This window comes from Sebastes fasciatus, chromosome 9 (assembly GCF_043250625.1).
Source record: "Sebastes fasciatus isolate fSebFas1 chromosome 9, fSebFas1.pri, whole genome shotgun sequence".
Classification (NCBI taxonomy): domain Eukaryota; kingdom Metazoa; phylum Chordata; class Actinopteri; order Perciformes; family Sebastidae; genus Sebastes; species Sebastes fasciatus.
In genome coordinates this window covers 35,580,889-35,592,395 of record NC_133803.1, presented here as the reverse complement: position 1 = coordinate 35,592,395, position 11,507 = coordinate 35,580,889, and the positions used below count along the sequence as shown (strand labels likewise).

The following is an 11,507-nucleotide window of genomic DNA, read 5'->3' as shown; positions in this document are numbered from 1 at the left end:
CCTTGTCCAGCTTGTTCCATGTCTTTGAGGTGGCATCAAAATCCACACCCTCCACTTCGGCCCACGTTCTTTCAAACAGGCGCTTGGTGATGGCCTCGGGGTCTCTCACGGACCAGTCAATTTTGACTTTCCTGAATGTCCGTGAAACCAGCTGTTCCACGAGTGTCTGGACGGCCATTCTCTTTTCTTCCTGTGACGTTAAATCCAGCGCAGGTCCCGTTTCCTCACGTACCGGGCCAGGCTCTGCAGCAGTGGTCAAAGATCCGGGTCTCTCTAATATCGGTGATTTTGATTCTGGCATCAAATCCAGATCTTGTGTCAACCGTTCAATGTGGCGACCGGCCTTATAGCTCATCCACCAACTGGTCAGAGCCAGGAAAGAGAGCACTTTGTCCTGTATGAACACGTCAGCAGGTGACTGAGAGAACAGGTGGTGCTGGAGCCCATGTGGGAGGTGTCTGTTGAGGAGACTGCTGAAGGCCCGTGTGAGGATCACCACTTGACTTCTGGGAATGATTGTGAACGGATCCAGTTCAAGAAGAGCGTGTAGTTCTGCTCTTTTTTCAAGCAGATCATCGACCTCCTTCATGAACGACTGCACCGACTGTCTGCTTTCCACTTTGGCGTCCTGGTAGAATTTGGCCTTGATCTGTGCCGATGTCCGGTACAACCAAGCCTTGACAAAGGCCTTTGCCAGAAAGGCCTTGGTTTTCTTTCCGACTCCTTTGTTGGGCGGTTTGGTCTCAGTCTCTGAGTCGTCCATCATGTCTTCCCTCAGGGAGCGAACAATCTCTTGTGCATTACCTTTAAACATGAAGACTGTAGGTATCCTACCAGCTTCCTCAGGCATGCAGTTGAAGAGAGGTTCAATGATCCTCTTCAATGCCCTCTCAAGTTCTTCTTCATCAGATAGGATGTCTTCAACCTCAATGTCAGAGTTCGCTGTTGAACCCCTCCTTGGGCTTTCTGGTTGCTCAGTCACGTGTTCTTCCTGGGGGGTGGCTGGACTTGTTCCCTCCGTGCACGGTGACAACACACTTTCCATCTTGCCTGCGAATGCCTTTAACATTTTGCAGGCTTGATGAATCATGATGTTCAGTCTGCGGGGGGGAGTGACACGCTCGATCCTGCCCTCAGGACTGGAGAGGGCACTTTTGACGCTGACTGCGACGTCTTTAGTGATCAAGCTGGTCAATCGCTCCGCGCTGACACACCGGGCTTCGCCGGTAACGTCCAGAGCCGTCGCAAAACTCTCAGGGATCACGTTGCCCAGACTGGATTTGATGTCTTGTTCGGACACCACAGTTGCGCTCCCGAGAGCTTTCAAGACGGCTTTAGACGAGGTTGTTATGATGTCTAAAAGCAGGTCTGCCGTCAGTATTGTGGTGACTTCATCAGGTCTGCCTGATTTAACCAGTTTCCACTGTTTGGCTGTGATCTGTTTGAGAAACGCCGCGATCAGCAGGCCAACGGTATCACGTACATAAACCTGGGCCATGTCCTCTCTGTGTGATGTTCCTAATGTCTCCATTGGAATTAATGCTGTACTGTTATTATGGTCCAACTCCTTGGCTTGTAGTCTCACGCTGCCGTGCTGCTGTACTGACTAACAGTGAATGTTAGAGATATTTAAAGCCTTCTAGTGTAGACACATCTCTGACGTCATAAAGGCATCAGAGCCACTGTAGAACGTGACATCACAGATCAGAGGAAGACTGTTCCATAAGCCCCGCCCACCAGGTTAGCAGCCGTTGCTAGGCAACGCCAGCAGCTTGGAAACCTTCTCTGATGGAGTTTTCAAAGCGACTCTAACAGCTGATAAACTGCATCCAGAGACTGTCTTCAGCCACTAAAGCCCACTGAAACAGAGACGCTGCTTTTGGCTTCTTGTGTGTGAAGTCAAATCCTCCAAATAAATCTCCATCAGCAGCTGTTTAAACCTGTTTGACGAACAGTCTAAATCCTTCAGTAAAAGAACACAAATATCATCAAAATGTCAGCTTAAAGTATCAAAATTACTGTAAAACGACTGTAAATTATAATGAACTCTTCCCTGGTTGGTCTGGATCTCTACCTGTGCTGTTTACCTGTTTGTTAATCTACTAAAGTAAAAATAAAGGTTTTCTATATTCTGTAAACTTTCTATGAATCTACTTCATAAAGGTTTTATGTGCTGTAAACTTTCTATGAATCTACTTCATAAAGGTTTTATGTGCTGTAAACTTTCTTGGCTTCTTATTTTTGTGCTCAGATGTATTCCAGGTGCTGAACTGACCTGGTTGGATGTGATTAATCTGTTGAAATCAGTTCAGGTAGAACAATAAATGAGTTTCATTCCCCATCAGTGATTAAAGTCTGGTCTGTTACTCAGTGATGAGTCTCTTTTGGTTTCTGCTTCCATCTTGTGGTTTATTTAGGAGCTACATCACAATCTCAAACCATGTTATGAAAATAAATGTCCACATAACTTGTTCATGAATATGAATCTTCTTTTCAGAGTTTGATGGATGAATAAATGTCCAACACGCCCTGGATGGAAGGCTGGGAACATGTTTCCTCTTTGAACAGATGAACCAGCCTGATACATCTTGGTACTCGGAGGAAGTGGAGGAGAAATGCAACCGAACACGACCTCCTGACAGCGGACACATAATACTGAAGGTGAAGACTAAATGAGATGACTGCAGGCTATCGATCACTCCTCCAGGCAGGTTGGTTACACGGCAGATATACCAATCACATCAGGTTAACTGGTGTTATCTCATATAATATCAAGCTGCTTTATCTGTCATAATATGTCAATTACAGCAAAGCAGACATTGGTAATGAAAACCTCTGGTCTCAGGTTCCTTCAGCATGCTCAGAAAACATGTATATATACTCTATATATATATATATATAAACATGTATATATACTCTATATATATATATATAAACATGTATATATACTCTCTCTCTATATATATATAAACATGTATATATACTGTATATATATATATATATATAAACATGTATATATACTCTATATATATATATATATATATATAAACATGTATATATACTGTATATATATATATATATATATACATGTATATATACTCTATATATATATATATATATATATAAACATGTATATATACATGTTTATATATATGTATATATAAACATGTATATATACTCTCTATATATATATATAAACATGTATATCCTGTAATCCTCCTCTCCTCTTCCTCCTCCTCCTCCTCCTCCCTCCATCCCTCCCTCCTCCTCCTCCTCCTCCTCCCTCCTCCTCCTCCTCCTCCTCCTCCTCCTCCCTCCATCCCTCCCTCCTCCTCCCGTCCTCCTCCTCCTCTCTCCATCTCCTCCTCCTCCTCTATCTCCTCCTCCTCCTCCTCTCTCCCTCTCCTCCTCCTCCTCCTCCTCCTCTCTCATCCTCCTCCTTTCCTCTTCCTCCTCCTCCTCTCTCATCCTCCTCCTCTCCTCTCCTCTTCCTCATCCTCATCTCTCTCCTCCTCTCCCCTCCTCCTCCTCCTCTTCCTCATCTCCTCTTCCTCCTCTTCCTCTCTCCTCTCCTCCTCCCTCCATCCCTCCCTCTCCTCCTCTCTCATCCCCCTCCTCTCTCCCTCTCCTCCTCCTCCTCTCTCCTCCTCCTCCTCCTCTCTCCCTCTCCTCCTCCTCCTCTATCTCCTCCTCCTCCTCCATCCCTCTTCCTCCTCTTCTCTCCTCCTCCTCCTCTCTCACTCTCCTCCACTCCTCCTCTCTCATCCTCCTCCTCTCCTCTTCCTCCTCCTCCTCCTCCTCTCCTCTCCTCTCTCTCCTCCTCTCCCCTCCTCCTCCTCCTCTTCCTCATCTCCTCCTCTTCCTCTCTCCTCTCCTCCTCCTCCTCCTCCTCCCTCCATCCCTCCCTCTCCTCCTCTCTCATCCCCCTCCTCTCTTCCTCTCCTCCTCCTCCTCTCTCATCGTCCTCCTCCTCTTCTCTCCTCCTCCTCCTCCTCTCTCCCTCTCCTCCTCTTCATCTCCTCTTCCTCCTCCTCCTCTCCTCCTCCTCTCCTCCTCCTCCTCCTCTCCTCCTCTCCTCCTCCTCCTCCTCTCTCTCCTCTTCATCTCCTCCTCCTCCTCTCTCTTCCTCCTCTCCTCCTCCTCTCCTCCTCCTCCTCTCTCTTCCTCCTCCTCTTCCTCATCTCCTCTCTGCTCCTCCTCTTCCTCATCTCCTCCTCTCTCCTCCTCTTCTCCTCTCTCCTCCTCTTCCTCATCTCTTCCTCCCCCTCTCTCTTCCTCCTCCCTCCATCCATCCCTCCTCCACCATGGCCGCGGTGGCTGCTGGTCCTGATGATGCTGTGATGTCTCCCGGTCCTGCAGACTGCACTGAGATGGAGGAGCGGGTAAGATGCTCTATGGATCATTTCGTGTTATGCTCTCTTTGCGGAAACTATGCCGGGTTGAGACCGACTCCTGTCCGTCTCCTGACAGCAGGCCTGCCGCTGCACGGTGCTGCTGCAGAGAGATGGAGATGGAGAGGAGCTCTGCAGGATGCATTCCTCCGGAGCAACCGCAACAATGTCTGTTATGTGGTTTTGGCACAATATCCAGAAGATAATTAATGTTTAGAGAACAGAAGGAAGGATGAGCTGCAGCTACAGAGAGAGAGAGAGGGGAAAGGGTTGAGCACCGTGCACCGTGCGTCGTGTTGCTGCAGCTCACGTGTGACTGACGCTGCTGCTGCTGCTGCGCAGAGCAGAAGTGAGAGCGCAGCAGCAGCAGCTGGTCAGTGGATGTATTCTAGGAGGTTCTGCTGCTTCTAACATCCGGACAGCAGTGATTCTCTGTCAGGTTGTCTGTCAGTCTCCTCTCCTCTCCTCTCCTCTCTGCTGCTGTTGACTCCGGAGAGATCTGAACTCCGTCGAGCTCGTTTTCTTCCACTTGGCTGTGACGACAGTTGGCAACAACGTTGGCAGCGAGGTAGGACTTGATCCTGATCAACAGAGCAGAAATACAGTATGCATGAGAGTGTGCATGAGAGTGTGCATGAGAGTATGCATGAAAAACAGAGTCTTTGTTGAGCTGATTGAGTTCAGCAGCAGAACCTGCAGACTGCAGAGGCACAATGTGCACGACTCTTCTCTAATTATAGACCAGGCCTGGGACTGCAGCTAAATACTCTCTATTATTAGTTAGTGGGTTTCTAACTATTCTGGATTTGGATTAAATTATCAAACACTTAAAATGTCAAAAATCACAAGTTGCCAGAGCTCAAAGTGATGTCCTCTCAGCTGAGTTTACATTCAGACATTTTATGAGAGGAAACAGTGAAAATCACGTGAATAAGATAAGATAAAGATATAACTTTATTAATCCACAAGGGAATTCTTGTGCCAGAGATTGCTCAAAATTACAAGTTCAAGTTTATGAAATAAAAAGTACTATTTCTAGCACCAGTGTCTGATAGAATAACAATAAAGTAAGATGCATTTAATAAAATTAGTAAATAAGATAAGTAAAATAAAAAAAGTAAAGTAAGCTAAAAAAAAAACAGAAAAAGAAGTAATATTGCACATGACGACATTAATATTGATATTGCACATGAGAATGTAAAAAGTAGTATTGCTATATTGATGTTATATTTGTCCTCAGTGTTCTGTGTTTTCAGCTGTCCTTCCTGCAGGAGGAAGAGGAGTTATATAGTCTGATGGTAGGAGAGACCTCCTGTGGCAACTTGTGAAGCTGAAAACATCAAATATTTGATGTTTTTGTGCAAAATACGGACAAAAAACTAAATTTTAGATAAATAAATGTTGTGTAATTAATGTGGAGGACTGAGTAGAGCCACCTGAGTAGAGCTGAGTAGAGCCAGCTGTTACAGGCAGAGCAGAAGGCTGTGTGTTTGTGAGTGCGGTGGGTTTTCTTAAGACAGAGGTCAGAGGTCAGCAACCTGCGTCTCTTCAGCTCCTCTCCAGAGGCTCCCTGAGGATCTTTAAACATGGACATTAATAACTGTTCTGTGTTTACATTTTCATTTTTATTGATCATTGTTGTAGGTCTATGGTACGACGGAGTATTAGGGCCACATTGAGGAAAAAAATAAATCTGAGATTTAGAGAATAAAGTCATAATATTATAAAGTAGTCATTATACGTGTTATTTTCTTTTTTTCTCATAAAGTTATGACTTTAATCTCGTATTAATACAATGTTTTCTCACGTAGAGTTAGGAATTTATTATCATAAAGTTATGACTTTATTGAGTAAATCTCAGATGTGTTTTCCTCAATGTGGTCCTAATTGTGAGGGCTTTGGTTTAGGACCCAGAAGCAGACACAGACACAGCTGGATGGTGGTTGAAAGTCAGGTGGATTTATTATAATTAAAGGTGGTGAGGGCGCTGGAGAAGGCAGGGGACAGGCAGGCTGTTGAGCAGGGTGGAGCAGCTGGAGGAATGAGCTGCGGCGGCGTGAGGATGGCTCGATGGGAGGCTGGCACTGGAATCCAGAAGACAGGAGAACACAAGGTTAGATATCAGAAGCACTAGGAAACATAAGAATAACTCTGGTAAGTAGAATACAGAGCGGCCGAGAAAATACCAACTGGTAGGCAGAACAATCTGGCGAGGACTGGCAGGAAAGCTGGTGTTCTTGTACTGTGGGTTGATTAGGTGATTGTTGACAGGTGCAGAGTGCAGAGTGGAGAGTGAGACCAGGTGCCTGATGAGGAAGCCGCGCCCCTGCCACACCCACAGGCAGGGGAGGGGGAGACCCAGGGAAAGCAGAACACTGAAAAACTCCTGGAGTCAAGGCCAGAGACGTGACAGGACCCCCCCCTCAACGGGCGCCTCCGGGCGCCCCAGGCTTGTCTGGATGCTCCCGATAAAAGTCCCGAATGAGGGAGGCATCCAGAAAGAAGCTGCGCGGGACCCATGAGCGTTCCTCTGGGCCATAACCCTCCCAGTCAACCAAGAACCGGAACCCCCGACCTCGGCGACGGACGTCCAGAATCCGCCGAACAGTGAAGGCAGGGTGATTGTCGATGATCCGGGGGGGTGGAGGGGGTTCGGCTGGAGGGCACAAGGGGCTGGAAGACACAGGCTTAAGCAGCGAAACATGGAACGTGGGGTGGACTCTCAGAGATGAAGGCAACTTTAACTTGATAGCAGTGGGATTAATGATCTTGTCAACTTCAAAAGGTCCAATGTATCGGGGAGCCAATTTATGGGACTCCACCTGAAGGGGCAAGTCACGGGAGGAAAGCCATACCTTTTGACCGGGTTGGTAAGTGGGTGCAGGGGATCGATGGCGGTCAGCAAGGCGTTGATTCCGGACAGCTGAACGGAGAAGGGCAGACCGGACCTCTCTCCAAATCCGCCGACACCTTTGGATGTTGGCTTGGACCGATGGCACCGCCACAGCCTCCTCCTGGACTGAGAAGAGGGGAGGTTGATAGCCTAGAGAGGCCATGAAGGGGGACATACCTGTGGCGGCGCTGGTGAGTGAGTTATGGGCATACTCAACCCAGGGTAACTGTCTACTCCAGGAGGACGGGTGGTGAGCAGTGACACAACGCAGGGCTGCCCCGAGATCTTGGTTTGCCCGCTCCGTCTGCCCATTCGTTTGAGGGTGGTACCCAGAGGAGAGACTAGCTGTGGCACCCAGAGCCTGGCAAAAAGCCTTCCAGACCTGGGAGGAGAACTGTGGTCCCCGGTCAGAGACGATGTCCTGGGGGATGCCATGAAGACGAAACACATGGAGGACCAGGAGGTCCGCAGTCTCTGTGGCTGAAGGTAATTTAGGGAGAGGGACAAAATGCACAGCCTTGGAAAAACGGTCTACCACAGTCAATATGATTGTGTTACCTTCTGACGGGGGTAAACCGGTGACAAAGTCCACAGCTATGTGGGACCAGGGTCGGCTGGGGACGGGCAGAGGCCGCAGGAGACCAGCTGGGGGTTGATGGGAGGCCTTGCTGCGGGCACAGACGGAGCAGGCGGACACAAAGGCACGGGTGTCGCGGGTCATGGATGGCCACCAGAACCGCCGTTTGATGAAGGAGAGGGTGCGGTGGAAGCCAGGATGGCAGGTGAGCTTAGATGAATGGCCCCATTGTAGAACTTGAGCTCTGGCTGAATCAGGCACAAACAGACAGTTAGGAGGGCCATTACCTGGGTCTGGATGAGAGCGCTGTGCCTCCCGTATGCAGGTCTCAATCTCCCATGTAGCTGCGGCCACCACACAGGAATGAGGTAGAATGGTTTCTGGCTCAGAGCAGGATTTCTCTGGGACAGACTGGCGGGAGAGGGCATCAGGTTTGGTGTTGCGTGAGCCAGGACGGTAAGTGAGAATGAAGTTAAACCTTCCCAGGAACAGAGCCCACCGGGCCTGGCGGGAATTTAGCCGTTTAGCAGAGCGGAGGTAAGAGAGGTTTTTGTGGTCTGTCCAAACTACAAATGGCTGCTCAGCCCCTTCCAGCATGTGCCTCCATTCCTCAAGTGCCAGAACCACCGCCAACAGCTCACGGTTTCCCACATCGTAGTTGCGCTCCGCCGGAGAAAGGCGCCGGGAGAAGAAGGCACAGGGGTGCAGCTTGTGATCCTTAGGAGACCGCTGAGAGAGGACGGCCCCCACACCTGAATCAGAGGCATCCACCTCCACGACAAACTGCAAAGAGGGATCAGAGTGAGTTAGAATTGGAGCACTAGTGAATAACTGTTTCAGAGTGTCAAATGCTATGTCAACCTCCCGCGTCCAAGTAAAGGGGATGGCTGGGGAGGTGAGTTGTGTGAGAGGGGCCGCCACTCTACTGTAGTCTCGAATGAACCGTCTGTAGAAGTTGGCGAATCCTAAGAACCGCTGCAACTGTTTCCGTGTAGTGGGTTTGGGCCACTCAGCCACCGCCTGAACCTTTGCTGGGTCCGTCTTCACCTGCCCCTGCTCGATGATGAAGCCCAGAAAACTCACAGAAGTCACGTGGAAGTCACACTTTTCAGCTTTTACAAACAGTTTGTTCTCCAGAAGACGACGGAGCACTAACTTCACATGTTGGACATGTTCTTCCATGTTCCGGGAGAAGATGAGTATATCATCAAGATAAACAAAAATGAAGTGGTTCAGCATGTCACGGAGGATGTCATTAACCAAGGCCTGGAAAACTGCAGGGGCGTTGGTGAAGCCAAAGGGCATGACTTGATACTCAAAATGGCCCAGGGGAGTGTTAAATGCAGTTTTCCACTCATCTCCTTCTCTGACTCGGATCAGATGGTAGGCGTTCCGGAGGTCCAGCTTTGAAAAAACAGTGGCCTTGTGCAGGGGCTCGAAAGAGGGGTCGATGAGGGGTAGTGGATACTTGTTTTTAACAGTTATGTCGTTGAGGCCACGGAAATCAATACAGGGGCGTAGAGTGTGATCTTTCTTTGCAACAAAGAAGAAGCCGGCACCAACAGGAGAAGAGGAGGGTCGAATAAAGCCAGCAACTAGTGAGTCATTGATGTACTTCTCCATAGCCTCCCTTTCGGGACGGGAGAGTTTATAGAGACGGCTCGAGGGAAGGGGGGCACCCTGGTGCAGGTCTATAGCACAATCATAGGGCCTATGTGGGGGCAAGGTTTGGGCCCGCTGCTTACTAAACACCTCACCTAAGCCATGGTACACAGGAGGGACTAAAGAGAGGTCAGGGGGCTCAAAAGTAGGAGCAGCAGTTAAATGAGAGGGAGCTAGGGCTGACTGGAGACAGTGGGAGTGGCAAAAGGTGCTCCAACTAGCAATAGATGCGGTGGACCAATCAATATGGGGGTTATGGAGTTTAAGCCAGGGCTGACCTAGGACCACAGGAGCATGAGGTGAGGGAATAACTAGCAGTTTTATAGATTCGTGATGATTACCTGACAGGATGAGACTCAGGGGAACAGTGTGATGAGTAATGCGGGCCAGGAGCCTTCCATCCAGCGCATTGACATCCTTAGGAGCAGGAAGGGCTTCAACAGGGATCCCAGCTTGGGTAACAAGGGTGGAGTCAATGAAATTATCATCAGCCCCAGAATCAACCAGAGCAAGAAGGGGGATAGAGTCACCCTGGCACACAAGGGATGCATTAAATTGCATTCGGGGGTGAGGGGCTGATGGAGAGGTGGAGGTGTGGCTCATCAGGGCCTCTCCAGTTCCGGATGAGCCTAATCTTTTGGCCGGTGAGGACAAGAAGCGAGGAAGTGGCCAACCGTGCCACAATAGATACACACACCAGCCTTGACTCGCCGTTGGCGCTCTGAGGGTGAGAGGCGAGCTCGTCCCAACTGCATGGGCTCCTCCATTGAGGGTGATGCTGAGGAACTGAGGGGCTGGCTGGTGAAGAACTGGCTGTCAGGGATCACCCGGGGGGCAGGTTTGGACTGGAAAGGAGAAGTGGGGGCATGCGGGCGGCTGACTCTCTCCCTACGGCGTTCACGAAGACGGTTGTCTAAGCGTATGGACAGGGAAATGAGGGAGTCTAAACTATCAGTCTCATCCCTTGCAGCCAACTCATCCTTAATATTCTCAGCTAACCCATGAACAAACACTCCTTGTAAAGACACTTCATCCCACCCACTCTCTGCTGCCAGGATCCTAAACTCAACTGCATACTCTGCAACTGATCCAGAGCCCTGACGGAGGGAGAGGAGACGGTTAGCAGCCTCTTTACCCTGAACAGGATGATCAAAAACTTTTCGCAATTCAGCTACAAATACCGGGTAAGAATTACAAATAGGAGACTGCCTCTCCCACAAAGCTGTAGCCCACTGAGAAGCTTTGCCAGTAAGTAAACCCAACATAAATGCTATGCGTGACTTATCTGAAACGTAGGTGGTAGGTTGCTGCTGGAACACGAGAGAACACTGGAGAAGGAACCGCCCACAAGCCCCCAAATCCCCAGAGTAGCGTTCTGGAGTCGGAATGAAAGGCTCCCGAGCTAGTGGGGCTGGGGTGGCATGCCCTGGTGGAGGCGTTGGGAGCGCTGGTGGGGGGTCAGCTGGTGAAGCTGCTGTGGCAGATGAAGCTGTGAGATGGGCGTTGACCTGGTCCATTTGGCTGCCGAGTTGGATGACATTGGAGGAAAGAGCTCGCAGATTCTCCACCAATTCACGGAGGATCTTGTCATGTTGTCCAACCAGCGAACCCTGGGAGGCTAAAGCATGGCGGAGTGACTCTGTGTCTGCTGGGTCCATGGTGGCCAGATTGTTCTGTGAGGGCTTTGGTTTAGGACCCAGAAGCAGACACAGACACAGCTGGATGGTGGTTGAAAGTCAGGTGGATTTATTATAATTAAAGGTGGTGAGGGCACTGGAGAAGGCAGGGGACAGGCAGGCTGTTGAGCAGGGTGGAGCAGCTGGAGGAATGAGCTGCGGCGGCGTGAGGATGGCTCGATGGGAGGCTGGCACTGGAATCCAGAAGACAGGAGAACACAAGGTTAGATATCAGAAGCACTAGGAAACATAAGAATAACTCTGGTAAGTAGAATACAGAGCGGCCGAGAAAATACCAACTGGTAGGC

At 49.4% G+C, this 11,507-nt stretch overlaps 1 protein-coding gene across 5 annotated transcripts in view; it reads left to right on the top strand.

Moving 5' to 3' along the window:
* Positions 1-4,250: 4,250 nt before the first annotated feature.
* The window catches only part of abch1 (ATP-binding cassette, sub-family H, member 1), a 35,513-nt gene continuing 28,256 nt past the window's right edge, over positions 4,251-11,507 (top strand). For 3 of the 5 annotated variants that reach the window (XM_074647423.1, XM_074647422.1, XM_074647424.1), the window contains exon 1: positions 4,516-4,959. Coding sequence is in view for 2 of the 5 variants with exons in the window: in XM_074647421.1 (XP_074503522.1) it covers positions 4,305-4,382 (78 nt within the window). In the remaining 3 variants the exon portion in view is untranslated. Of the gene's footprint in view, positions 4,383-4,515; positions 4,960-11,507 lie in introns of those variants that run through there. The other 2 variants (XM_074647421.1, XM_074647420.1) reach the window with 1 other exon arrangement.